This window comes from Peromyscus maniculatus, chromosome X (genome assembly GCF_049852395.1).
Source record: "Peromyscus maniculatus bairdii isolate BWxNUB_F1_BW_parent chromosome X, HU_Pman_BW_mat_3.1, whole genome shotgun sequence".
Lineage (NCBI taxonomy): Eukaryota > Metazoa > Chordata > Mammalia > Rodentia > Cricetidae > Peromyscus > Peromyscus maniculatus.
Window position 1 is genome coordinate 133,569,247 of NC_134875.1, and position 27,498 is coordinate 133,596,744.

General features: G+C 40.0%; 1 protein-coding gene across 1 annotated transcript in view; it reads right to left on the reverse strand.

Annotated features, from left to right (window-relative positions):
- Positions 1–4,498: 4,498 nt before the first annotated feature.
- Positions 4,499–27,498, reverse strand: part of Cybb (cytochrome b-245 beta chain) — a 37,928-nt gene continuing 14,928 nt past the window's right edge. Inside the window, exons 5-13 of the mRNA XM_006976911.4 lie at positions 26,136–26,281; positions 23,577–23,767; positions 20,396–20,525; positions 17,803–17,895; positions 14,139–14,392; positions 12,529–12,691; positions 11,070–11,216; positions 8,306–8,430; positions 4,499–7,113 (exon numbers count right to left, since the gene is read on the reverse strand). Coding sequence (XP_006976973.1) covers positions 6,987–7,113; positions 8,306–8,430; positions 11,070–11,216; positions 12,529–12,691; positions 14,139–14,392; positions 17,803–17,895; positions 20,396–20,525; positions 23,577–23,767; positions 26,136–26,281 — 1,376 coding nt within the window. The 3' untranslated portion in view covers positions 4,499–6,986. The remainder of the gene's footprint in view (positions 7,114–8,305; positions 8,431–11,069; positions 11,217–12,528; positions 12,692–14,138; positions 14,393–17,802; positions 17,896–20,395; positions 20,526–23,576; positions 23,768–26,135; positions 26,282–27,498) is intronic.

Genomic DNA, 27,498 nt, shown 5'->3' on the forward strand with positions numbered 1-27,498 from the left:
ATGTTGTCTTACAAAGAAAATTGAGGTTGCTGGTAGAATTGGAAGGTGACGAACTTTTAAAAGCTGGGAAAGGAAAGGATGTAGACTTTCACACAGGCACCTTGTCCTGCAGAGAACTTGAGCTTGTCCTAATGAGTCCCGCATTGGACCTTCCTTTCTTAACTCTGATGGTCAAGAAGACCTGTCTCTACAAGCCAAACGGACCAGTCAGTCCTGGCTAGGTTAAGCTGTGACAATAAACAGCCTTCAATTATCAGTGGTTCAACAAGCAAAGGCTTTTCTTCTTCTTGGCTTTCTTTGTTAGTTATCAGGGGTCTCTGTTCTCTCAATGATGTGAATTACAGGAGGCTCATCTCTACCCAGCTTCCACAGAATCCGCCAGGATCCACAGTGGCCCTTGACCTGGAAGCCATACACACTACACTGTATTTAAAGATGGGGCCTTAAGCATTTTGTCAAATTGATTTACAAAATTAGAGATGTGTTATTCTCACTCAGTTTTTTAAACTATTTAACATCATGACCTAATTTTGCTTTTATATGCCATTACTAAGTAAAATTATAGCTTTTAATTAGCAGTGTCTCCTAAGGTCAGTTCTTGGGAACTTTCCCCATGAATGCCAGCATTTCAATTCATTTACATTCATCCTTCATCATTTTTTCTGTGATGCCATAAGGTAAGTTTGTAGGAAAACATACTGTCTGGATTTCAATCTTAACATTCCCTAGGCTCCAACATCTGGGTCTGTAAAGCAGAGATAATAGATAAAGAAATACATAAAGTTCTTAGCTAATAATAGTAGCAGGAAGCCGGGCAGTGGTGGTACACGCCTTTAATCCCAGCACTTGGGAGGCAGAGGCAGGCGGATCTCTGTGAGTTTGAGGCCAGCCTGGGCTACAGAACGAGTTCTAGGAAAGGCTCCAAAAGCTAAATAGAGAAACTCTGTCTCAAAAAACCAAAATAATAATAATAATAGCAGGAAGATGGGAGTCTGCGTCCATAAGGGCTTCAACAAGTCCCTTATTCCCAGGCAATATACAACGATCATGTAACATGACCATTAAAATGATGTCTGTTGCTTAAAGTCATTGAGATTTTTAAAAAATATTCTTATTGAGAATTTCATATATTTTGATCGTATCCACTCCTCTTCACCTATTCCTCCTATATCTACCCCACTTCCTTAGCTACCCAACTTTTTGTCTTCTTTTTTTAATCCATCAAGTCCCATTTCTCCTGTCCATATACACTTCAATGCAGGGCTCTCTGAGAGAGTGTGGTTATTTAACTGCCCGTGGCACAAATAGATCTTGATTAAAATAGAAATTGGTACAGGAAGTAGGGATTATTTTTCCATGGTTGTCTCTATATACACACGTACTATATATCCTTATTTTATTTTACAATTGTATTTTAGGTGTATGGGTGTTTTTCCTGCATGTACCACATGCATGCCTGGTACCCTCAAAGGCCAGAAGAGAGCATTGGATCTCCCAGAACTGGAACTACAGACAGTTGTGGGTCACCGTGTGGGTGATGGGAATCAAAGCCAGGCCTATGAAAGAGCAGTCAGTGCTCTTAACCACTGACCCATTTTTTCAGCCCCACACCCATATCCTTTTAAAAGCGATTTTAGAATTTATGTGTATATATGTGTCTGCATATATGTACATATATGTACATATACTCATGTGTACCACTGGCTTGCCAGGTGCTTGGAGGTCAGAGGGCATCAGACTTGCTGGAACTGGAGCTATAGGTTGTGAGCTATCTGCTGTTGTGCTGGGAACTGAAACCAGGTCCTCTGCTAGAGCAATAAGCATCTGAACCACTGAACTACCTCTTCAGCCCCCATATCGACCATTTTTCTCCCTCAACTTTTGCCAAATACTCCACCTCCTCTATTATGCATTTAGCTATATGGTATCACAGTTAATAACTTTGTATTTCATTTTAACCATAGTTAGGTCTTATATAATTTGCCTATTAATAGCAAAAATAGAAAATCAGCAAGCATTCACATTATGACTTTTTTGCTTTGAGCTGAGTTGTGTGTTGCAACCATTATAGATCTAAAAATCTAATGTACTAAGTGCATTACTAAAAAAATATTTCTTCTATTGATGGAAAGGTATAGATCTACATATCCAATGTATTAAATATACTACTTACAGGGAATGTTTCTATTGCTGGAAAGAAACACAAAGTTACATTGCAGACAGATCATGCGAATACAGAGATAAATGGAAATGGGATAAACTGTAATTAATCTAATCATTATTCACTTCTTTAAAAGCTGATAAAATGATCTATTTATATTCCACTTTTCTCTAGTTGATGATACCATCTACTAGTCTCACTTTTTCTTTTTATTCCCACCTCCTACCTTTTGATATATCATAGAGGGGTTTTTAAATGCATCTCATATGTAGCAAATAGACAGTAAAGTTTGCTGATTATTTTTTATAAAGGAAAAACACACTCATGTTCTAAAAGGCTTTAAAGTTAACTTCCTTTGTAATTTGTTCATGGTTAAACTTTCTGTTGCCTTTGATCTCAGAAAATCCCCAGGTACTACAACAGAATAGAGTAATGCATGCGGCAGGTAGTTGACAACACAGATGTCGGAGTGTGATGTTTTAGCCATGGCTGATGCAGAGCTCGCCACTGAAAAGCAGGAGGATCAGCTAGCTCTGCTGACCTTTACACACCAGCTGTGGATTAACTTCCATGTCAACGGAGTACCATGTGGTTTTCAGCCAACAGAGATACAATCCATAAACAATGAGAGATGTTTAGATAGTGGGGTTTTTTTTCTTATCAACCAACACAAGCTGAAATTTGGTCTACAATCTTTGGGAAAGATGGGTGATTTACTCTTGTACTTCGGCCTGTCCCCATCTGACTCTAAAGAGTGATGGTTAGCTTTTTTGCTAGCAATTGGAGTTACTCAAGGGGGAATTGCCTAACTGAAAGGAGGAAGTGATGCTTAGCAGTCAAGTGATCTAACCGAATGGAAAAAACCTGGTGATTATTTAATATTCCAATGCAATGTTTTCAACTTGATGTTTTAATATAAATCAGGTTTCCTGACATTGTGCAATCTTCTCTGAAGGATCAAGTTTCAGAATATAATGTTTGGGGCTTTTCCCAAAGATTAGACAAGCACAACTATTTGTTGTTAATTCTCAGGATAAAATCCCCCAAATTAACTCCCAATGGCTTTTTCTTATACTTCCCTTTAGCCACAAAACAGTTACATGGAGATTGAGTTCTTTTTTTTTTTGTACAATTTGAAATATTATATTTTCTTGGTTACTGATAATCTATTTGCAGTAATTCTTAGCTGGACCATTCAGTTTGTGTAGACTCTTCAGTCCTCATTCAGCAACAGAATACACAAAAGGCTACAACAATCTCAAGCCATGCTTAACTGGTTGACCATTTTTCCACATTTTAGAAATTACCAGTGGTCAGACTGCCCAACCACTGTCAGCATTTTTTGTTCTGCAGAACAGCTCCTAAAGTTGAGAAATCCTGTCATTTTATAATTTTTTCTTCTTCCTCATAAACATTCATTGTGTGTGTATGCGTGCATGCACACACCCACACACCCCTATGCATGGTCCTTCTCTCAAAGACATAAAATAAAAATATATATAAAGTAAATTTAAATTGAGTCACTTGAGCATTTCTTTCTTCAAGAAAAGTAACTGTTTCTTTGTAGAGGATCTGGATATAGAGACCAAACTGGCCTTGAATTCATAATTCTGACTCAGCATCCTGAGTGCTGGAATTACATGTGCACATCAGAACACCTGGCTCTTCACTTCTTTTTAAAATATACTTTTATATATTTTAAATAAAAATGACATCACCTCCATGCTCCCTTTACTCCCTCTGGCGTCCTATTTGTTTTAATGTAAAAGTGAAAATCAACATGGACCCACTCTTTCATTGACATACCAAGATGCTTGGTCTTGACTGCCGCCATGACCCAACCTTTCTCAGCGCATGTTTTGGTTCCATGAACCTTGTCTAATCTGCTATTGGGAAGAACATAGACCCTATTGCTAGAGAATGTGGATTTATCACTGACATACTTCTCCATTAACTATGGGATCCTAGTTTATCAATTATCTTTCCTTGGATAGTTTTGTTATCAACAAGATCGAGATTAAAATGGCTACATTGTGATGTTGCTGAGGGAGTACCTGAGGTACATGTAAAATGTTTGGCATAGTAGTAGGTGCTCAATAAATGTTTGCTATTTCTATTATTAACGTTTGCCTTAGGTGATTTTCTTCCCATCCATGATGATATCAGCTGACTCACCCCAAAACCTGTGTTCACAGCTCGATGCATTACCTAGACAGTGAGGGCTGTAACTGATGGACTCATTGGAACAACCCTCTGGGAAAGAGACAGGCTGCCTGCTAGCTTGATTCACCCTTTAATAACAAGTTCAATAACACAGACACAGGGAAAGCATACTGATTTCAATATCGAAGCAAGTTTTAATAACTATTTCTACAAGTTATCCCCAGATCATCTTCTCCCCAAAACTATTCATATACAATAGCTATGAGTATTCAAATTCCATAAACAAGATATTGCAAAAGCAAGAAAATCTAAGAAAAGCATGTGTAGCCTTATTTTCTCATCTGACATTTGTTACTAATGATAGATCTCGATATCTGTTACTAAATTCTAAGAAATAAATGCTGAAAGAGCTATGCTGGCAGCTGGCAGCTGGGAGCTGGGGGCTGGGGGCTGGGGGCTCGGGAGCCAAGAGAAGGAAGTTCTCAACCAAGAAGCACATTGCACTCGTTTTCCATTTCATAGCCAGAATAACACAGGGTAGATCTCTATTTTGGGAACTATGTTGGTATCTATAGAAAACTGGAGAAACATTCTTGGAGCAACAGAGAGACATTACTTAATACCACTTTGTTAGAAACATATGTTCAAATTCCATATAACTGAGGTCTCCCTCTAGCTCAAACTTTGCTACAAATAATTAAAACTGTGCACACAGTATCTTACTCATGTTAATAATACAAAAAAAGGAAGTTTGAATGAATGGACTAATGCCTAGGGTGCAACATGAAGAGGCTGGACCTTTCTCCAGGGGAAACTTTTCTTGTAGTACCATGTGTGCATCTAGGACGGCCTTATTTGCCAGAACCAACCTTCAGTGCTCTAAGGATCTTGGCAGAATAAGGGCATAGAAGTAATGTAAGGGACATCTGAGCTCTCATTTCATCTAGTCCCGCCAAACTGCCCACATAACATCAAAATTGGTGATGAGAATTGAAAAGATTCAACACTAGATGAAGTCAAAACAAGATGAGTCTGCATGTCTCCTTCAATTCCATGCAATACACACAAACCAGAACTGGAGGGTGGAACATGACCACTGTGAGACCCTTCCCCTGCCTTCACCCTTTTGAGTGCTGTACTTTATTTTCTCTTCTGTTGTCTCCACACTTTCCCTTCTCTGCAGCAGGGCCTCTGCCCTTCCCTCTGCTCTTTCTTCCTCATTACCAAAGGTTAATAGTTAAAAATATTTGTATCCCCGGTGATGGGGCAATCATAGCTGTTTTGAGTTCCCAGCAATGGGAGTAGTTTTTGTGGTTTTTTTTTTTTTAAGAACTTACGACTACTCTAGCAGTGATTTAGACTCTGTCTTGCACTGCTGACTACCCATAAAATATTGGGTGTGATTTCACTATTTGGGGATTACAATTTCTAGGATTTATATTTCAGGAAGATGGTAATGCTGGTAATGCTGGTGAGGAAAATGCTGTAGTAAAAACAAGCTATTGTCTATACACATAAGATCTATTTGTGTGGGCATTTAAGCAAAATAATATATGGACCCTAAGCAGGATATGTATTATCAGACACATATTTGCTAGAATTCAGTTCAAAATTCACAAGGGTTGGCTAGAGCAGACCATTTCTGGCAGTAAATAGATGTTTTTCTTTCCCCTTTTATGAACTAGGACTAGCAGTGTTAGCCAGCATCATCATAGGAGTTTAGGTCTCTGAAGTCATCCCTCCTGCTTCCAAATAACAATAGGATGAATACACTAGGCCAGGCTATCCCTATTGGTTCATACCCTGCTCACCATCCCTAGGGTAATCAGGATCCTCTGGTCTGTAAAAGTAGCAGAAGAGTAATTTTGTCTCTTGCCTTAAACTAATTCCACTGTGACATTGCCCAGTTCTAAATGTTTGCATTCATTTGTTTATTCATTCAGTAAACTGATCTTGAACGCCCACTGTGCCAAGCACCGTGCTAAATGCAGAGTGCTACCCTAACTCCAATCAGTCTAATGTTCCTTTGTAGGAATAATCTCTGATCCCCTTAGGCTGTTCTGCTGATAAACTGGAATACACTTCTATGCCAATACTGTCACTAGTAAGTATTGAGTCACTGTCAGCATCATCATCTCCTCCATAAAAAAAAAATCTCCTTTTACATAATGCTAATTGTTAAAGATGAAACAAAACTGAAGAATGATGAGCTACTCTTTGATTGCTCTCTTGTTAGGGGAGGGTATAAAAACTGATTCTTGAGACAGCCTGGTATTAAATAAGAGAAGATTACCACACTTGGAGTCAGGTGGCATAGATCTGGCTTCAGCTTCTGAATCTGAAGGACAGTGCTGAAATTATTGGAGCTCCCACTGTTTATCCTAAAATGAGTCCCAGACAATTCTTGCCTTCCCCTCTTCTGGCATGGCAGAGGGAAATATGAAATAAAGCAACATAACAATGTTTGTAAAAGTGCCATGAAAGCCATGAAGCTCCACGCAAATGTGACCTATCACTAGCAAGCAATCTTCAGAATTCGTTTTAGAGGGGGGTATGCCATTACAGTTTCCTCCTCCTTTCTTCAGATGATGGAATGCATACAGTCAACCAGCAATACCGGGGCATTCGGCAGCATACACTTGTTTCTTCATGACAGAGCGAGTTAGAAGTTTTCCTTGTTGAAAATAAAATGGACTCCACGAGGGCCGGACTCAGAGTTGGAGATGCTCTGTTTGTTGAGGGTGTTAGCCAAGGCTTCAGGGCCACAAAGGAAAACTCCTATTCTGGTGCTTTGGAGAAAGAAGAGAAAGTTTCAGGCTTTGGCATGAGTTGGACAACGAAGTAGGTGGGTACATTTCCCATGAAGTAGAGCAGAGCCCCTTCCAGTCTTATTTTTTCCACAGATGACACAAATGTTCATATTACTCACAAGGATGGGGCTTAATCTGATTGTAGGGACAGCTGGAAAACCCCAAAGTGGTTGACACCCCCAGAAAATGAAATCCAAGCAGTTTTCAGAAATTTCTACCACAAGGATATCATGGCTCATATGTGAAGCTACAGTGTACTTTCCTGTAGGACTCTAGCCACACCCTCCAAATCTTTCTAGTATTTTAAAATCAGTAACAAACCCTCATTGGGTACCCCAGCTCTGACAGCAGATTCATCCCTTGAAGTCTTATAGTTGAAATCCTTGCTTTTCAAAATGTGTTCCCATGGCATTTTAAAAAGCATCATGTTTTTAATAGTGCAGGTTCCTGGGCCCCACTTCACACCTAATAAATCAGAGTCTGTATGTAAAAACATCCCAAGGTAATTTATGTGCGCATCCAAGTGTAGGAAACAATGATCCAAATAAAACAGGTGAATCAAACCTGGGGCCAATGGGCCACATGCATGTCAGAATAGCTATGCCTACAGCCCAACACATTCATAGATCACAACATCATGTTGCAATGGCAAGTCAAAGTGTTTGCCACATCTTTTCAAACAGATATATTTATGGAAAGCTCGTGAGTTGTTCATGTGTTCTAGGAGACAGGGGAATTTTCTCAAGGTTTCATGATGGATAAACTGTAGTGACAAAAGAAAGAAACTTGTGTCATCTGTCAACTGATGATTTGACTCAGACACTTGAACTGAAAGTGAAGGGATAATATTCTTAATAACAAGCATAAGCTGTACTCATTACTTAAATATATGCACTAGTGAAATTTGGGCAACTAAAATAAAGAAATGCTATGGTGCAGCTTGGGTTAGGACGTTGAGAGAATTACTCTCCATGTGATTTTTGGTGTGATTTAAAGATTGTTTCTTAAATTCGGAGACATGAGACATCTGTTGGGGAAGAACTCAACCCCATTACGGTATTATGGAACTGTTAATGCCAACTTTTAAACTATAAAGTACAGTCAGTGCTCAGGAGCTGCTGCCCCTGGCAGACCACAAGCTTCAAGAACACTTTAGTGGAGGACTCCTTACTTAGGGTGTTGACTTGCAATTGTCTTGAATTCATTATCCCAGTTGGGCCGTCCATACAGAGTCTTTTGTTTTAGGCCTGTGATCACATCTTTCTCCTCATCGTGGTGTACAGCAAAGTGATTGGCCTGAAACAAAGGATATACATTCAGAAAAAAGAAGCATGGTATAACAGACATTTCACAAATCAAGCTCTTACCACTCATCGTACACACACACATAAACACACACACACACACACACACACACACATTGGTTAGGATAAGAAGGAATGCTATTCAGGAAGAAATGGAATGAAAGTGTCCTCTATACCCATCTGCTATCCAGATACAATGCTAGACATATGGATATCAATAAGTCGGTTCTTTATGAGACAATGGCATAGTCAATGGTCAGCACCTCCCTTTACAGAAGGTGCCTTTGTAAAAGTTCAGGTGTAAGGGAGACATTATTTGAAGCAAGACTCCCCCTGCATTAAAGAGCAAAATCCTCTTTTGCAATCCAAACAAGGCCAACCTAAACTTGAAGGCAAAAGAGAAAAGGAAATAGAACATAAAGATGAGATAACATAGAATAAGAGGAACTGTCCCTGAATGAGATGCAGCCTTTATATGTTACAGAAGCCCTGTCCCTAGAGACAGTTGCCTACCGACCTTCACTGCTGGCCCAGTTAGTGTGGGCAGGGATCAGAAAATTTGAAAGATGAATTTCAAACACTATGACAGGAAATCTCCCAGCTGCTCGTAACTGTGAGTTCCATTGTTGGATGAAGAGAAATCAGCCCCAGTCTATCAGTAAGTGATGTAGACCTGCAGCTGCCTGTGACTCATGCCAGGGTTCAAGATGAACCAATGGCTGTGACTTTGAATGGCCATGGAGCCGGAGGGAAACTGATGACAGTAACATGATTAACTCTTCTTTCCTGGTGCTAAGCTAACAAAGCTGAAAGGAAAACTGAAGACAATAAATACACTTATCTGTTCCTCCTTCCTGCCTTAGACACATCCTGACCTCAAGGTCACATAGAGCAAGTTTTGGCTGACTGTAAGGCTGAACCAAATAATACTAAAGTTAACTATTTCCTCCTTGCTTGACTCCACAGTTCTGCTTTTGCTCTTAAGGTCCGTATTGCCCTCTAAGAAAAACAAATTCATACTACAGGGAACCTACCTTCGATTCCATTCTTGTTGCTGTCACAAAGTATGCTAAAATCTACTTAGGAAAGAAAAGGTTTATTTGGCTCACAACTCCAGATTCCAGTCCACCATTGTGAGAAGGCAAGATGGAAGGAACTGGAAACAGCTAGTCATACCCACAGTCAAGAGCAGAAAGCAATAAATGCTCCCATGCTGCTCGCTTTCTGCTTCTACCTGGCTTTCTCCTGTCCTATATAGTTCAGGGCCCCTTGCCTAGGGAATGGTGCCACCTACAGTGGGCAGCATCTTCCCACACCAATTAGCAACTGAGACAATCCTCCACAGATATGCCTCTAAGCCAATTTGATCAAAATATTTACTCAATTGATATTACCTTCCCAGATTGATATTTAAAACTATTATAGGCCTTAATGAGGTTTCACACAGCGTTTTATAACCTTGTCAATTATAAAATGCTTATATTGCTAAATGTTCCTTGTGCAAGGCTATATTGCATTCAGTTGGAGACAACTGACTCGATTTATTTTAGTAGTCTCCAAATATTTTTCATCACACATATTAATATGCATATATAATATATTCAAATTTCTTCATTATATATATGTTGATTTATTTATTATTAATAAGCACAAACTGCTGGGAGTTGCTGAGTGCAGGCTCTGGAACATTCAGACTGCCATTTACTTGTTGGATGCCTTTATGCAAATAACCTACTCAGTTCTAGGCTTTTGATTCTAATTAGACAATAAATTTGACAAATAAAATTAGGTAGTCCATATAAACACTAAAACCAATGCCTGGGAGCCGGGCAGTGGTGGCACACACCTTTAATCCCAGCACTCAGGGAGTAGAACCAGGTGGATCTCTGTGAGTTTGAGGCCAGCCTGGTCTACACAGCGAGATCCAGGACATCTAGAACTGTTACAGAGAAACCCTGTCTCAAATAAATAAAGAAACAAACAACAAATGCCTGGAACAGAATTCAGACTCTGCAAAGGATTAATTGTAGGACCCCAAATCCATAAATGCTCAAGTCTCTTACTTACTTTAAATCTTTAGATTACTTAATGACACTTCAAACAATGTAAATCCTATGTAACTAGTTGTTATACTGTATTGTTTAGGGATCAATTACAAGAAAAAGACTGCATATGTCCAGTATGGTTACTTTTCTCCCAAATATTTTGATTAGGTTGATGGAATATACAGAGCAAAACCTCAAGTATATGGTGAGCTGGCTGCATATAAATTTATTGAATATATCAGAAAACATGCATAACATATAAATTAAGGACTATGTACAAGGGAGAAGCATAGATTTTTCTCCCCATCACCATTTGATGGCATTTATCCATCTGCTTTGAGATTCCTGCTCCTTGGTGGGAACAGTGCTCTAATGTCAACACAGGCCCCTTAGTTAGGAACCGAGTCTCAATGGTCTAAATATATGATGGTGATACTGAGTGACTGAATGTGAGCAAGCTGGGTCACTTGAATCCATCAGCTGTCCTTGGGGAAAAAAGCCATGCACGGAACCTATCAATATGTAAAAGGAAGCCAGCGAGCTCTGGACACCAAGAAGGACCCGAGAACTGGATTCTTGTCCTCACCTGAGACTCATCCCAGCCAGTAAGGTAGATGTTGTAGCTGAGGAAGTCGGCATTGTTCCTTTCCTGCATCTGGGTCTCCAGCAGCTGCAGCAGGTCTGCAAACCACTCAAAGGCATGTGTGTCCCTGCACAGCCAGTAGAAGTAGATCTGAAGAAGGAGGGGCCACAAATCAGATCATATAGGGGACAGTCTTTATCAGCATCAACAAATGGGTTTCTAATGCTCTAAACTTTTCCATGATTCCCGGAAGGCCTAGAAACAGGTTTTCAGAAACCTGGTGATATTCGTCATTGTTTCAAGACAGGGTCTTTAATATAGCCCAGGTTGGTTCCAAACTCAGGATTCTCCTGTTTCTGCCTCTCAAGTGCTGGGATTGCAGGTGTGTATTACCACACTGTGGAGACTTCATAGGCTGATTTATATAAACCTTCTCGGACCGTCAAGCAGGTAGATCAGGAAATAAATAGTTTGGGAAGCTGCTGGAGAGTTGGCTCAGTGGGTAAGAGTACTTCCTGCTCTTCCAGGGGATGCAAGTTCTGTTCCCAGCACCCGTGTTAAGTGGCTCACAACTGCCTGTCACTCCTGGTCAAGGGCATCTGCACTCTTCGAGCCTCTAGCGGCACCTCTACATATGTGGCACATGAACACACACACACACACACACACACACACACACACACACACACACACACACTCACTCACATAAATAAAAATAAATAAAAGTAAATCAATAAATTGATGGTTCAGCTAACATAGCTAACCCTCCTCTTGTGGCTCTCTAGCTTCCCTCTGCCCGCTGCTGTTTCTCTCACGGAATCGATGGCTTCCTATGTATCTGCTCTGAGAATGGCCCAAGGAATCAACAGTGGCTCCTATAGGACATCTTCCCTGCCTGGGACTGCCAGACCCTCCCAAGCTCCTAGGGAAAAAATTAGTTTTCCTCATACCGTTGTCACATAGAAAAGAGGTAAAATAGAACAATGAAAATGAACCGGTCTTGACAGTTACTAGAATAATTTGAGGTTCACAAAGACGTCTTTCATCAAGTAATTGACATGTAACAATCCCCTGGGAATTTATCCCCAAGAGACATCCATAGGCAAATAGAAAGTTCCATGTCTCCTGCCCTGTCCTGCTAAAAAGCAATATTGAAGAGCTGAAAATCCGAGTCAATATCATTATATAATCTTGTATCATTACATAATGAAGGATGATAGAAAAGCTGTTTTCTCAAATTAGCTAAATTGATAATACTGCTACACAAATACAGCACATTGCTTTTGCTAAGCGGTCTGTTTCCACACAAGCATATTAACTTACCTGATCACCCACCGGGGAGAAGCCTGCCCCTCTGCAATCACTCAGCTTTTTCTCTCACTGCTCTTCCCCTGACGTCTGAAAGCCTTACTTTTCAGCATGCTATCTAATCCAGGCCTTCCAGGAAATAAGAGGAACTTACCTTTTTGAGCCTCAGATTTGTGGCATTATTGCAATATTTGTACCAGACAGACTTGAGAATGGAGGCGAAAGGCGTGACTCCAATCCCTGCTCCCACCAGCATTACCACTTCATAGCTGAACACATCTTCGCTGGCTGTGCCAAAGGGCCCATCGACTGCTATCCTGGATGGAAGGGAAGGGCATAGTTGGGGGTGTTTCTTCATCTGCACAGGAAGTAGAATGCATGGTGTTGTTGGAGATGTGCACTAGGCCGAGTCTGCCGAGGTAGTGTATGTATGGGGGACCTCTATAAAATGGCTTTCATGTTAAATCATCTAATGCCACCAATGGGGCTGAAAGTAAAAATATGAATGATTATCCAACTGAAAACCGTTGCTAGCTTACCATAAGCATTTTTTCATTTTCTTGCTCTTTTTTCCCTCTCCACATAACACACACACACTGCATGTATGTCTGTGTACCAGGTGTATTCCTGGTGCTCATAGAAGCTAGAAAAGGATGGTGGGTCCCCTTGAACTGAAATTAGATAGTTATGAATGTTTAGAATCAAACCCAGGCCTTCTGGAAGAACAGCCAGTGGTGTTGATGGCTGAGCTGTCTCTCCAGCTCACATTCGTCTTTTGTTATAGAAAAGTATATTTTAAAGTATATTTGATTTTTTTGGTTTTTTATTATTATTATTATTATTATTATTATTATTATTATTATTATTATTATTATTATGTGTGTGTGTGTATGCCAAAGCACACATGAGATCAGAGGGCAACCTTCAGGAGTTTATCTTCTTCAACCATGTGATCCTGGGGGACAGGGATTGAACTCAGGACATCTGGTCTACACAGCAAGCTCTCTTACCCAACAAACCACATAGGAAGCCCCTTGGTTTTTGGTTTTGGTTTTTAGTTTATTTGGTTGTTTGTTTTTGTTTTTGTTTTTTGTTTTTTGTTTAAAAAAAAATCTCATGTAGCCCAGGCTGGACTCAAAGTTTCTATGTCATTAGGGAGAACCCTGAACTACTGATCCTCCTGCTTCTACTTGCCAAGTACTGGGATTATAGGCATGGGCCCCACGCCTAGTCGGGCAATCCAAACTTGAAATTCCTAATTGCATTACACATTTAAGTAAGAATTTTTACGTAATAACATAGTGTTGAGTTGAGAGCATCACTTTCCATTTGGTTATTCCTTAAACAATTCAAACACCCATTCTTTAGCTTCTACTGAGTCCCCAGGACTGTGTTAGACAAGTGGAACGAAGGAGGCAAAGCAAAAAGTACTCTCAAACAAACGACGGCATTTAAAATTCAAGACTATCTCTGATATCATCTTTGCTGGTCAGAAAAATTTAATATAACTTGGTCTTGACCTTTACATATTTAAAGAAAGTTGAGGGTGTTACTAATATTTGATCTCAATGCTTTATAGTTTACCTAAGATACCTAAGCATGTGCATAAATACACCACATGCAACGGAAAACAGACACAACCATATTCTTTGAAGCACTGTGCTTTGTCACTCAGATCATGTGGTGAGGCAGGGAGGAATCACAACTATTTAGCACCATTTCTCCCAAACTTGTTCACATTTGCAGTATGTGTTCTGTACTCACTTAGGTAGTTTCCAGGCATCTTGGAACTCTTGCTTATCACAGCCACAGGCATTGAATAGTCCTTCTGTCCAGTCTCCCACAATACGGATATGGATGCTAAAAAAGTCTTCCTCAGGAGCAGAGGTCAGGGTGAATGGGTGCCATTCCAGCTTGGATACCTTGGGGCACTTGACAAAAATGTACTGTCCTACCTCCATCTTGAATCCCTTCTTCTTCATCTGAAGCTCAATGGTTTTAAAAGGGTGAGTGACCACCTATAGAAGAAAACATAACCCTGGAAATTACATGTCACCCAAACATTTGCATTTTCAGGGTTTACATGGATAAAATACTTAGTTAAGATGCCCTGTCTGTGTTTCTTATTTAAGGACCAACACAGAAGCAGATATATCTGTCATTAGGATTTGCCCTCAACTCTAGCCACTGGCTAATGATGAACTGAAGCATGGACACAAAGTCCGAGTCTTCTCTCTTCAGCCTGAGACAACTCCAACACTCCCTTGCAGGACCAGCTGACATTGCAGCTGTAACCACAACGTGAGCCCAGTCAGCCCTTCTCTCTTCCTCATTCTGTCTTATGATTTTTAAGGGTTTTTTTTCCTTGTTTGTTTTGAAACATGGTTCCTGCATGTAGACCGGGGTAGCCTGAAACTCTTGATGTAGCCCAAGCTGGCCTGGAGCTCATGCTCTCCTACCTCAACTTCCTGATTACGGGGATCATGGGAATGTGCTACCACGTCTTGTTTTACTTTCATTGGGAGTACAGCCCCTGAGAACACACTCCTAATAAGGGTTTGCTATACAGTTCTCTGTTTCACAGTCTTTACAGGAAATCAGTCTGTTGTGATTTCTCTCTCTCTCTCTCTCTCTCTCTCTCTCTCTCTCTCTCTCTCTCTCTCTCTCTCTCGCTAAAGAAGGTACACAAAAATAGGAAAAAAGTTTCCTGTTCATTCTTTCTGTCTTCCCTGGTCACAAGAAAGGACATTGGCAGCTAGAATATAGAGATTTCACTGACTAGTTATATAGCAACAGCCCCCAAATGAAGCTAACCATGTTGTCTGTTCTTGTCCTGAATCACATCTTAATGTGCCCAATTCCATGGGCTGTTTCTACATTTCTCCTCACTTAGGGAGGATGCTATCCCAAGCCAGGTACCATATTTACTCTCCATATACACAACTGTCCATAGAAGGTCTGTTTGAATGATCCAAATTGAGCAAATGCATAGATAATTCTAAAACAAAACAGAATAAGGGAAACAGAAAGTAGATACTCTTTCTTATCAGAAAGATACCTCCACTCCCAAGTTTATTTCAGCACTACAGCTATGCTCTAGACCCACCACGCTAACTGTGCGAACAATGACTGGATGAAGAAAATGTGATGCCTTTACACAGTAGATGGCTATTGAGCTTCAAAGGGGTGACACATCTTGCCACATGCAACACAAACCTGAATGACATAAGTGAAATAAGCCAGACACAGATGCAGCATAATCTCACTCATATGATGAATCTGAGTTCAGCTCATAGGAATTGAGTATAAAAGGGTGGTTACCAAAGGATAAGGAGAGTGGGGTGGAAGAAGACATAGGAGTTCTTAGGTACTGAGCTGCAGTCAGGTCAGATAAGTAGGTTCTGCTCTTGTGGTGCTCATATGTTGCATATGTCAAGTCTTCTAGAAGACTTTGGATATTTTTTTATTCAAGAAATTTTTATTCATTATACATACCAACCACAGATCCCCTTCTCATGCCTCCTCCTGCTCCCCACCCTAACTTTTCCCCATCCCCAGCCTACCCCCATCCCCTCCTCCAAAAGGGTAAGGCCTCCCATGGGGAGTCAGCAGAGCCTGGTGCATTCAGTTGAGGCAGGTCCAAGCCCCTCCCCCTGCATCAAGGCTGAGCAAAGCATCCAGACTTTGGATATTTTTATAAGAGTGAAATCATATATGGTTGAGTTGAACGCTGTGCTACTACTTTATTTGATTACACAGGTATAACATATGGGAGCACTACATTGTAGATTATAGATATGTTCAATTATGAGCTAACTGAAAATGAAATCAAAGCAAAAAAAGAACCGGAAAGGTAATATACTGTTCTTTGGAAGACACCTACGATACCTAGAAGAATTTCAGAGGTTCATGTACAGACAAACCAAAGGGCATCAGAGGAGGGAAAGTTCTGGAGAACAGAAACAACAGCTTTTCCATGCTCAGTGGTGTTTCTCGGCTTTTCTGTCCATGAGTGAGCTGCGCAAGTGTGGGAATTACTACTAATAAATGCTGCAGCTAAGTGGCAAAGTATATGTCTAGCATGTGTGATGCCTGGGTTTGACACCTAGCACCACCAAAACATTCTAAAACATTTTCAAAACTTGGTATTTAAATGTATCTCATATGACAAGGCTGCAGACAACTTCCTCTGCTTTTCAATAAGCAATTGGAAAGCACCATTTTGCATAGAGAAAATTATGTTGAAAATTGTTTACCATGTTGTAATTTTGTGTATTAAAAATAATTTTTTCTTGTTGCAATTTTATTACTATGAGCACAAAGAGGATTTAACTAAATAAAATATACTAGTAGACAGCCCTCTCACTGGAATATTTTTGGATAACCTGTTTCTTGTATTTTCATGAAAAGAAAGTGAACATTTATTTTCTTCACAAGAAAACAAATTTACCCTAGAAATATGTTTAGGAGAAATATTTGTTTGGTTTGGTCATGTCCTATTGAAGGGAAAACTGTGGCAGGCCCCTTTGTTGATTGCTAGACTTTTAAAAATAATACAATATAAATAGCAGAGAAGGAGGGCAGCTGCAGGCCCCTGCATTGCAGGACTCTCAGTGCCAGCACGACTCGTCCTACTATGACTCTCCACAGGTATCAACTGGAAAAAGCTACAGAAGGAATTTTAGTGTCTTTCAAGAAAGAACCTATAATAGGCTTTTTGTAAATCCTTTTTGAAGTGAATTGATCAGAATTCAATTTTATCTGACAAAACAGTCTTGCTGGGTGTTTACTGAAACTGCAGCAAGGAACTTTTCTGTCTATCACCTATCTATCTGTCTATCTATCTATCTATCTATCTATCTATCTGTCTGTCTATCTATCTATCTATCTATCTATCTATCTATCTATCATCTGATAGTCTATCTATCTGTTAGTCTATCTAATTGTACATGTCTCTTATTTAGTAACGAAAAACAAAACATAGGAAAATAGAGAAAGAGCACTCCAGATTTGGAGGTTGGAGACCAAATGCAAGGTGAAGCTTATGTATTAATCCACTTGACACATTGGACACTGCAGCTCTAATACACTGTGATTAGTTGTAAAGAATAGAAAGAGGAACTAGAAAGATCTTTCAACCTCCTTTGTTTGCTTCTTGTTGTTTTTTAGTACCTAAAATTGTCTCACTAACACATACTGTGTGTGTGTGGGGGGTAATCACAGAAAGTGATACCTTATATTGTTCCCACTTAAAGGCCAATCCATTTCATCACTAAGTTAAATTCAAGAAAATAAACTGTAAGCTTTATATTTTCAGTTTAATAAAAGAAACGTGGCTAAGAGGCCTTTTTGACCAACAATATAGAGAATGTGAGGAGACTTGACCATGTGATACTTAGCTACTAAGAATTCCCACATCAGCAAATACCTTGGTGATGACCACCTTCTGTTGAGATCGCCAAAACCGGACCAGCCTCTCACAGAGATACAGGAACATGGGGCCCACAATCCATTTCCAAGTCTGTAATCACATCAAATACAAACTTGAGATGTGCCAAGGGAATGGTAACAGCTAGTGAAACATTCAGAAGATGAAAACATTTTACAAACCAGGCTAACCTTCGTAAGCTTGTTTAAGTATTTACTACTGATAAGCAATTTTTCATAAAACCAAATTATGGAAATATCAAAAGTTAAGATAAACTGTCAAGCCAGTAAAATATCCACATTGGGGTTATATGTTATACGATCTGTATCTGTAGTGTGAGACTTTCAAAAGAGGAACTTCCTACAAGGATGAGGTTTCCTTTCAGCATCACAACTGAAGCTGGACTAGCCTACAACAGAGCACAGATGGTATCAGAACAAACCTGTCTCATTTCAGCAACATGAGATGTTTTATGCAACATTGCATGGTTTTCTCCCAGCGATTGAGTCTGAAATTAATCTTTTGCAAGATGACACATTTTGTGCAAGACTTCAGCTGTCTTCTTCAATATTCCTGTAAACTCTAGAAGCTATACAATGTTCATGATGAAGGGACACACATGAAGATTCTAAGGCTTCTATCTAGGTCTCTGGACAGAATATGGAAATTGCTTCATAGATTTTTAGGCTCTATATAAACGTTTAGACCCAACAGGCCTACTAGTTGGATTCCTAATCTAATATTTGAAGTACCAAAAAATTTAAAATATCTAAAATTTGATTTTCTATAATGGAATCTGAAGTAGAAAATAAGAGCATATTTTTCATATGTCCTGGTTGGTTTTGTTTTTTGTTTTTTTCTTGTCAACCTAACACAAGCTAGAGTTATCTTGGAAGAGGAATCTCAATTGAGAAAATGCTTCCATCCAGATTTCCCGTAGGCAGGTCTGCTGGGCATTTTCTTGATTGATGATTGATGTGGAAGGGCCCAGCTCACTGTGGGCAGTGCAAAACTTGGGCTGGTGGTCCTGGGTTCTATAAGAAAGAAGACTGAGCAAGCCATGTGGAGCAATCCAGTAAACTGCATCCCTTCAAGGACTCTGCATTAGTTTCTGTGTCCAGGTTCTTGCCTTGGGTTCTTGCTCTAACTTCTTTCAGTGATGGAGTGTGACCTGAGAGTTATAAGCTGAAATAAGCCAGTTCCTCCTCAACTTGCTCTTTGTTATGGCATTTGATCTCAGCTTTAGAAACAATAGCTAGGACATTATAGTTTCAAGAGTCTACTAAACTATATTTTTGACATTATATTGTTGGAAATTGAAAGTACTCAGGTTCTTCACATCACTAGCCAAAACTGAAGAATATCTGCAATAGAAGTGAGGAGTATTATTTTGCTCTACTTCATCTTTATAAGATAGATGCTTTGAAAGTCTCTCTTCTATTTCCTATACAATAACGTAGAGTGACATTGAGTGGCATCAGATTTGGACATTTCCTTTGATATCCTCAGAAACCTAGAAGTAGTTTTGTGGCTGTTGCCTACAAAGGTAGTAGAACTCACTGCAGCTGTCATCAAGGAACTCTGCCCATAAAAGAACTAATAATAAGGTTTGTTTTGTACCCTTTCTATCAATGGCTGAATATCGTAGGAGCAAGTCACTGCTGAGTCAGCTTGATGTCATTCATGAACAAGGCATTAAGCCATTGTAGAGTAATGGGCATAGCAAAAGAATATTCCCATGCCAAAACAGTAGGAGAAAACGAGATAGGAGATTTGTCTTTATGTTATACAATGCTTAAGAAAATAGTTATAATACTAGTCAGAAGCCCCAGGTAGATTTTGAGTTTTGTTCATTTTACACCAGTGGCTAGCACAGCAACCAGCAAAGTATAGTGTCTGCCAAAGGAAGGAAAGACCACATGAAGATTATAGAGCTTGCTTTATGAGGCAGAGATATAGAGGCTGTGCAGAATGGAGTTCCGAAGAATTCTCTATGGGAGAAAGCAAATGTTTCACCTTCTTTGCCCCTGTTTGCCCTTGTCTCACTCTTACTCTATCACAAGGTGACTGCCCTTGGGGTTGGTATGATTCTGGCTACGCAACCTTTGTCATCCTGATAGATGGGATCTCCTGATCCTAAAGGTAGCACAATGTGCTATTCATTTATTTTCTTAACAGTTCAGAAAGCCATATGGAGTGCCATATAGGCTTCCTGGTAACCAAAGAGACCCACAGCTCCTTATAGGTGATTTATTTGAGCCATACAACTTAGAGCAGGATGGAATCACTAAGTGCACCTCTGAAAACCATTAACTGCTATTATTGCGATCTTCATACCCAGAAGAAGAGGAGGAGGAGGGGGTGGTGGTGGTAGTGGTGGCTCTTAACCCCAAAGAGCAATTTAAAAGCATTGCTTTTCAACTTCATTCTAGGACATCGACAACAGATCAAGGCAAAGTTTGTTTTTCAAGAAAAAAGTTTGTTTTTCAAGAAAAAAGTTTGTTTTTCAAGTTCTAGCCAATTCACAACATTTGTACTTGTTTCTTAAGCCTACCAGTAACAGCACTGTAAAAGAAGCAATACAAATACATACCATAGGAGGGTTTCCAGAGAACTTTGGTACTGGGCATTCCGATATTGTTCCCCATTTTGAGATTTGGTCGCTACATTTATCTATTTTATGCTCTTCCAAACTCTCTTTAGTCTGTCCACGTACAATTCGCCTGATGAATAAAAAAAAATGTAAGTCCACATCACTTAATAACAAGACAGCAACCTGCTTGAGTGTTTTAGACTCTTGGAATCCAGGGCCTCATATACGCTAGGCAAGCACTCTAGCAATGAGCTATATGTACTCTTAACACTGATTGTGGACATATTGCAAGTATTTTGATGGGGGACCTGAACTTCTTAATGTCACCCTTTCTGAATAAGTCAGGCAAGGAAATGAAAATGTGTGATCTTGAACAATAGAAAAAAAACTCTGTGTGGTGGTGCAAAGAACATCAACGTGTAACATTATGGATTGTGAATCTTGGATTACCAATATGTGCTTTTTTTTTTTTAAAGGAGAATGCACTTCTTTTCAAGTATCACTTTTGTGTATAGACAAACAGAGCCCAGAAAAACGATAGTTCTAACAGGCTGATTGTTAACCCATGGGGTGCCTTTGTGCAGATTTGAAAACGGTCATCTGTGAAGACACTCCTACAAGCCAACGTGTGGCCAGCAGAAAGCAGACTACCTTTCGTCTTTTAGACAGGCCTTTTCGTATTCTGGACAACACACACACACAACCACACACAATGGCCTTGAGGCTAGCAGAAGTGCGGCTTTATTTGTAGATTGCTAACTTATCTAGACCAGGCATGGTACACACCTGTAATCCCTGAATTCTACATGTGAAGGCAGGAAGAGTATGACTTTGAGGATTCCAGGCCAGCCTAGTCTACATAGGGAGACTACATCTGGAGAATGTTTAAAAAATGATACCTTTCTGAGAAGATTTAACCATCCTCACAGATACAAGCACCAGTATTGTGTTCCCAAGGTGCTGCAAGCCTATTCAGTTCAACCCAATAATTATTATGTAAACAAATATTAGGATATTAGGGAATTTGGGGTTAGCAGTGATGGAAAGAGGGAGGCACAGAATGGAGTAAGTTATTTCAAAGAATGCAAATGCCATGGTCTTCAGAATATATTCATAGAAGAGACATGGAAGTTCATTTGTAAAATTCATTTGGGATGTCTAAAATTTAGCATATCATTTATTATATTCTGAGAATAGTCTAATTCAAGGCCATTTACCATCCTCTACCCTTTTGTGAAACAGGGTCTCATTAGGTGGCTCTGGCTGGCCTGGAACTTACTGTGTAGACTAACCCTTTCCTATTCCTAGGTCTTAGTGAAGAGACTTTCCTGTGTGAGCACTTATTATAGGTAGGCTTGAGGAAAAGTACCATTCACCAATTGTCTCAGTTAATTTGTGGAATAAGCTTGAGAAGCAAGTATTATTTTTGCAGTTTTTACATGGGGGTACTACAGCAGAATGATTTATTGAAAATAATTCTGTTTTTGACCCAGATAGCCTTGACCTCAAATCTCAATCCTACCCATTCATACTTAGGTAAAATTAACTTCTGTTGAGTATCAGTCACTCCATCTGTAGAAGAGGTGCATTTCCTCATTAAATATTGAATTCAGTGATCAATGGACTTGGCATATGAAAAACATCAGGCACAAAGCAGGAGTCCAAGGAATAGTAATTACAAAAAGTCTTGATTCCCTACTTCACATGGGGAATAAATAATAGAAAAAAAGTGATTTTTCTCCTCCTGCTCTAAGTAATAGGGCCCAAAGTCTGCAAATCGGAATTTGAATTCCAGTTCAGCCGTTACCTAGGCACGAGATCCTGAGCAATCCCTTAAGCAGTGTGACTTAGATAGAGAATAAGGCAAATAAATCCCTGTCTGACCCAAAGGCAGACAGCTATTGGTGCCACTATACAAGCAGGAAGTGGTGGGATTAGGAAAGGAGGGAGGGGAAGAAATGCTTCGCTTTTGTAGGATTCTCTGAGATAGCTGAAATGTGTGCAAGTTTCACTTAAAGACACTCTGTGGCTTTAGGAGACTCAGGAGATTGCTTGCTCATTCCCACAGATTCCTCAGTGCTTAGAAAGAGTTTATCAGGTCGAACTCGGGAAGGAGGTTAAGAATGCACACAGAAGTTGGCCACAGTTGCTGCTTCTCATCCTTCCTCTTTTCACTCTCAAGACTTGGTCACCTCTAGGTGACTTGGCTTGAGTTTTGCATATTTACTTTCCCCACCCTTACGTTCCTGGAACTCTATACACACCACGGAACTTCCCTGGGCTTGGCTTTTAGGTGCAGGTGGTGTGAAAGAGTAGAAAAATGAACCTTGATAGTAAAGCAGATGTTTTTCCAAGCATATAATCAAGCACTGTGTGTCTTTATGGGAGTGTTCACCACAGGCCACTCTAGACCACCTGTTCTCTAGGCTACACGCTAGCTGGGAGTGGCCTGGCCCACATATTTTACCATTTTTACTTTGGGGTTCCACATCTATACATTAGAGGTGCTAAAAAAAAACATTGAATGTCAAGTTCTTAGCACCTGACACAGAGCTAGGTAGAAGTTATTACTTTTATCATATCCAAAAGTTTAAAGGCAATACCCATGTATTTTTCTAGCTAGCATTTCTCCATGGTTCCTGAGATAGATCCTCATACCCAGTAGGCAATCAGTAATGATTATTTGCTTAAATCAAAATCAGCTGGACGACAGAAAATCTCTTCAACTGATTAATCACTAGCTCTTTTACTTTGGGATTTTGCCTAACTTTCTTGTGATTTACCCAGAGAAACAATGTGGTGGGCATCCAAGAGCCTACCAATGCTTTCAATAAGGTATGGCCAACAGAGGGTAGACTAGCTTCCTCCTCTTTAGGCAGGAATTTGTAGTGGACAATCTACACAGTCATACACAGTGGCCTTGAAACTAACCATAGCCAGCATATTTGACACACTGGGTGTGTGTTTCAAGCTTATTTGAAGGAACTGCATCAGGAATTAGATAGGTAAAACGCGAAAGCAAAACTGTTGCTGTTGCTTTTGACTGACCTCTGCTGTCCTAGTCCACTCCCTCAGCAGACAAGCTGACCACACGAAAGCAAGGAAGTAACTGCGTCTCTCACTGGGCAATATAGCTAGAAAGTGAACCCCAAGTCTTGGGCAATGGAGTTAGAAAACTCACTCAGCTCCATGGATGGCAAGGCCGATGAAGAAGATCACAAAGAGATGGTGTGTATACCAGAACACTTCAAAGTAAGACCTCCGGATGGTTTTGGTAGAGGATGTGATAATTAATATGAGACACAGTGTGATGACAATTCCTGTGATGCCAGCCAACCGAGTCACGGCCACATATAGGCCCCCTTCAGGGTTCTGGAAAAATAGAAACATGTAGGTTCATAACTGAAGGAGTGTCCATTTCCAAGCTATTTAGAAAAAGGCATTTCTTGTCCCTTGGCTAGTCTCATCATATCTCTCAGAGAGATATCGTGTTGAGGTTTCCAAATGTAAACAGTCTTACATTGTTGAGGAGTCATAGTAAATAAGAACTGTTACATTCAGACGATTCCAATGGAGTTCAACTATAAAGGACTGACCTAGTAAAAGAAGTCCTCAAAGCGTCCTAGGCTCTCCATGTCTTTGATTTGGAAATGTCACAGTACTTAGTTGGTCAGCGAAGTCTGAGAATACCTGCTATCTGAGGCTGGGCTCACCATGAGTGGACCCTGAGATGAGAGTTCATGGGCAAGGAACTTAGAAACGAGGTGTTCCAAGAGAAGCTTCTCGGCAAAGAAGGAATGGGTCAGAGAAAAGGAGAAAGTCAGGCAAGGAGAAAGAAAGACAACATCTCACGGGCTAGCTTTAACTTGGCCTTAGAGATGTTCTCTCATTTTGTCCACTTTTCAGGAAATGAAAAACAAAAATGGTAAAAGGTCTAGGCCAGATCTCTTATCAGTTGGAAAGAGCAGTCTGTGGTACACAGAGATGCACAGGGTCAGGCTGAAGCTACACCCCGTGACACTGTTCCTGCTTTCTTTCGTTTTGTTTTTGTTGTTTTGTCTCCAGTATCACCGAATTCTATTGAATAAGGATGAGACAATTTCATACGCTCAGGCATAGACAAAGCAGTCTGAGAGTGAGCTATACCTTAAGCGTTTGTACTGACTAAAGGGGAAGAAGCTGCACTTCATGGCCTGCATTCATCAGTTATTTGGCAAAGGCTTCTCAGGGAGAAGTAACTGCAGATCCCTTCAGATCTCATCCTTGGGCACAGATACTGGCGGCCTCAAGGCAGTCCTTAGAAGAGGAGACAGGCGAAAGATTTATACAATCTGAAGAGAAACCAGAGTATAAAGGCTGAGGGGCCCCCAACTGGATCAGGCCCTCTGAATAGGTGAGACAGTTGATTGGCTTGATCTGTTTGGGAGGCATATAGGCAGTGGTACTGGGTCCTGTGCTCAGTGCATGAGTTGGCTGTTTGAAACCTGGGGCTTATGCAGGGACGCTTGGCTCAGCCTGGGAGGAGGGGACTGGACCTGCCTGGACTGAGTCTACCAGGTCGATCTCAGTCCTCGGGGGAGGATTTGCCCTGGAGGAGGTGGGAATGGGGGTTAGGCTGGGGGGAAGGGGAGGCGGCAGGAGAGGGGAGAACAAGGGAATCTGTTGCTGATATGTAGAACTGAATGGTATTGTAAAATAAAATAAAAGGAAAAAAAGAAGAGGAGACAGGCTTAAGCGACTGAAAAGGAAGACACTGTGGAGTAAGCACAGATCCAATAAAAGTTCAATGAATATGTCCAAATTGTCATCCTTATACATCATTGGGCAAACAATGAACAATGGAAAGAAAAATTATCCATGGTACCACAGAAAAAGAATTTATGGACCATTCCAATTTTCTTATGTCAGTTTGATGTGGGAAAATTAAATTTGTTTTTTTTTTTTGTCTTGTAGCTGTTTTTCTAAACTCAGAAAATGTGTTTGAAATTCAGTGGGGAATTTAACTATCTTCCTAAGCCATGAGGTTCATAAAAATGACCTGAGCTCCTTTCTGTGTGGAAGAAGGTTCAGGAACTCATAGGATGAGAGCCTAGGAATAACCATGAGGTATTTTTTGCTCACAAAAATAATAAAATAAATAAATCTTTAAAAATAAAAAACAAGACTGTTCTGAAACCATGCTTGTATCTAGACAAAACATGGGTTCTTTGCCTATTACAGATAGCCCTGTTCTTTCTGCCTCCCAGAAAAATAAGCAAGATAGTAATCCCAGAACTACCCCCAAATTCCTGATCATATACTATTCAAACAAATACTAGCATTCTTAAATACTCTCTCAAATCATCTAGTGAAAGCCTAAGTTGCCTAACAAGTCCCTCATAACATTATCTGCAGGTATTCACTCGGACTTCTTTAAGGTATGAGATCTCTTTCATTGTAAGCCCAACTTTGATTGGACATGAATCTCTTGCTTTATTTTATTGGTGTGCACAGTCATGGGTGAGTGTGAGTTACTACAGGATCTGCATACAAAATTTCTCCAAGAGAGCCCAAGGATTCAGGAAATACCTGAGCAGTCTGTGCGCATGGGACCAAGAAAGTAGGAGACATTTTCTTTACACTTACATTCTAAGCCATTAGCAAACTTTCATTGTTGACTTTAAGGGACAAATCATAGCTTTTCATTGTTCTCTGCTTTCATAGCCCAGCAAATATCTGGATCAGAGAAGGGAAGGCTTACCTTGATTTTTTCTCTGGCAAAATTGAGATACTCTTCATGGTCCTTGTCACCAATTTCAGAGAGTGCGACTGAATATGGGTCAGAATTGTTGACTCTGGCATTCACACACCACTCCACATTGAACAGATGTGCAATGGTGTGGATCGCTGAAGAGGGCAGAGAAGAGAAACAAAGAGGAGAGGTATGCACAACATTATTAGAATCTAGGTTTCTGGCCACAGCCTCTGACTCTCAAGCGAAACAAAGGGATGTGGCCTAGGATGCTGTAAACTAGAACTGGGTCCCAATAACCAGTGGAGCAAGACACTTCTAATAGAAAGACAGCTTCTTTCTGCCTGTGTGACTATGGGAAAATCATACAGCCTCTCTGGTATTGGTTCCATCATTTGTAAAATGAAGGTATTGAACTAACAGTTCTGCAGATCCAACTAATTTATAAAGATTATACATTTGATATATCCACATCCACTCTATTTCCCTAATGGATTTGTGCTCAAGTGAGAAAAGAAACTCATGCTAAATCACCTCCAGAGAACAGAGACAAACGTAATCAAATTAATACAAACTGATGGTCAACAGCATGAATCTCTTAAGTTAAAAAGAAACTGCATTGATAACTTCATTATCACTTGCCTAGAGCTTCCTAGGGGCCTGACACTGTTATAAGTGCTTTACAATTACTCAGTCCTCGTATTAAACCAATGATCTAAGTACATTTCATATCAGCTCACTAGGGAATAGATTGCTTTAAGACCTTGCCCAAGGTCACCTAGCCAAGAAGCAGCTGACTTAGGAATTACATCCAAGCTGTGTGGCCCCTGTATCTGCATTCTTCCTGGTAAAGTATGCTACTTTCTAACAGGATAGTATCAGTCATTTCTTTTGAAGCATTTTTTATTTAAAAGTTTTTTAATTATACATTAATTTCATTTACCACATTTAATTTTACATTTAATTTCATTTACCAAAACTCAAAGTCCTGCACAATCTGGTAGAGGAGGAACCCGGTTAAACACCTCTAAACTGAGCTCATTTTCATCAGGTAAGAGATAGCCTCCTCACAGGCAGACGAAAAGCCTTTTTTGTTCATTACTATTTGTGTCTATTTTCTGGCAAAATAAATTATTTAAGTGAATTCATGGAGAGTGCCTAAGTTGTAGGTACATTCTTTGTTGCAACAACACCTACAAACCCACAGTAATAACAGAATACATTACATGTAAAAACACATCGTCTACATACATATGATGAGATAACAATAATCACTAAAGTATCTTAAGGGGTTTCTTAAGAGATTTTCGATTTATAGCTCATATTACTGTAGGTTTACTGCAAAAATCCACAAATTCCACATTTGTAGCAA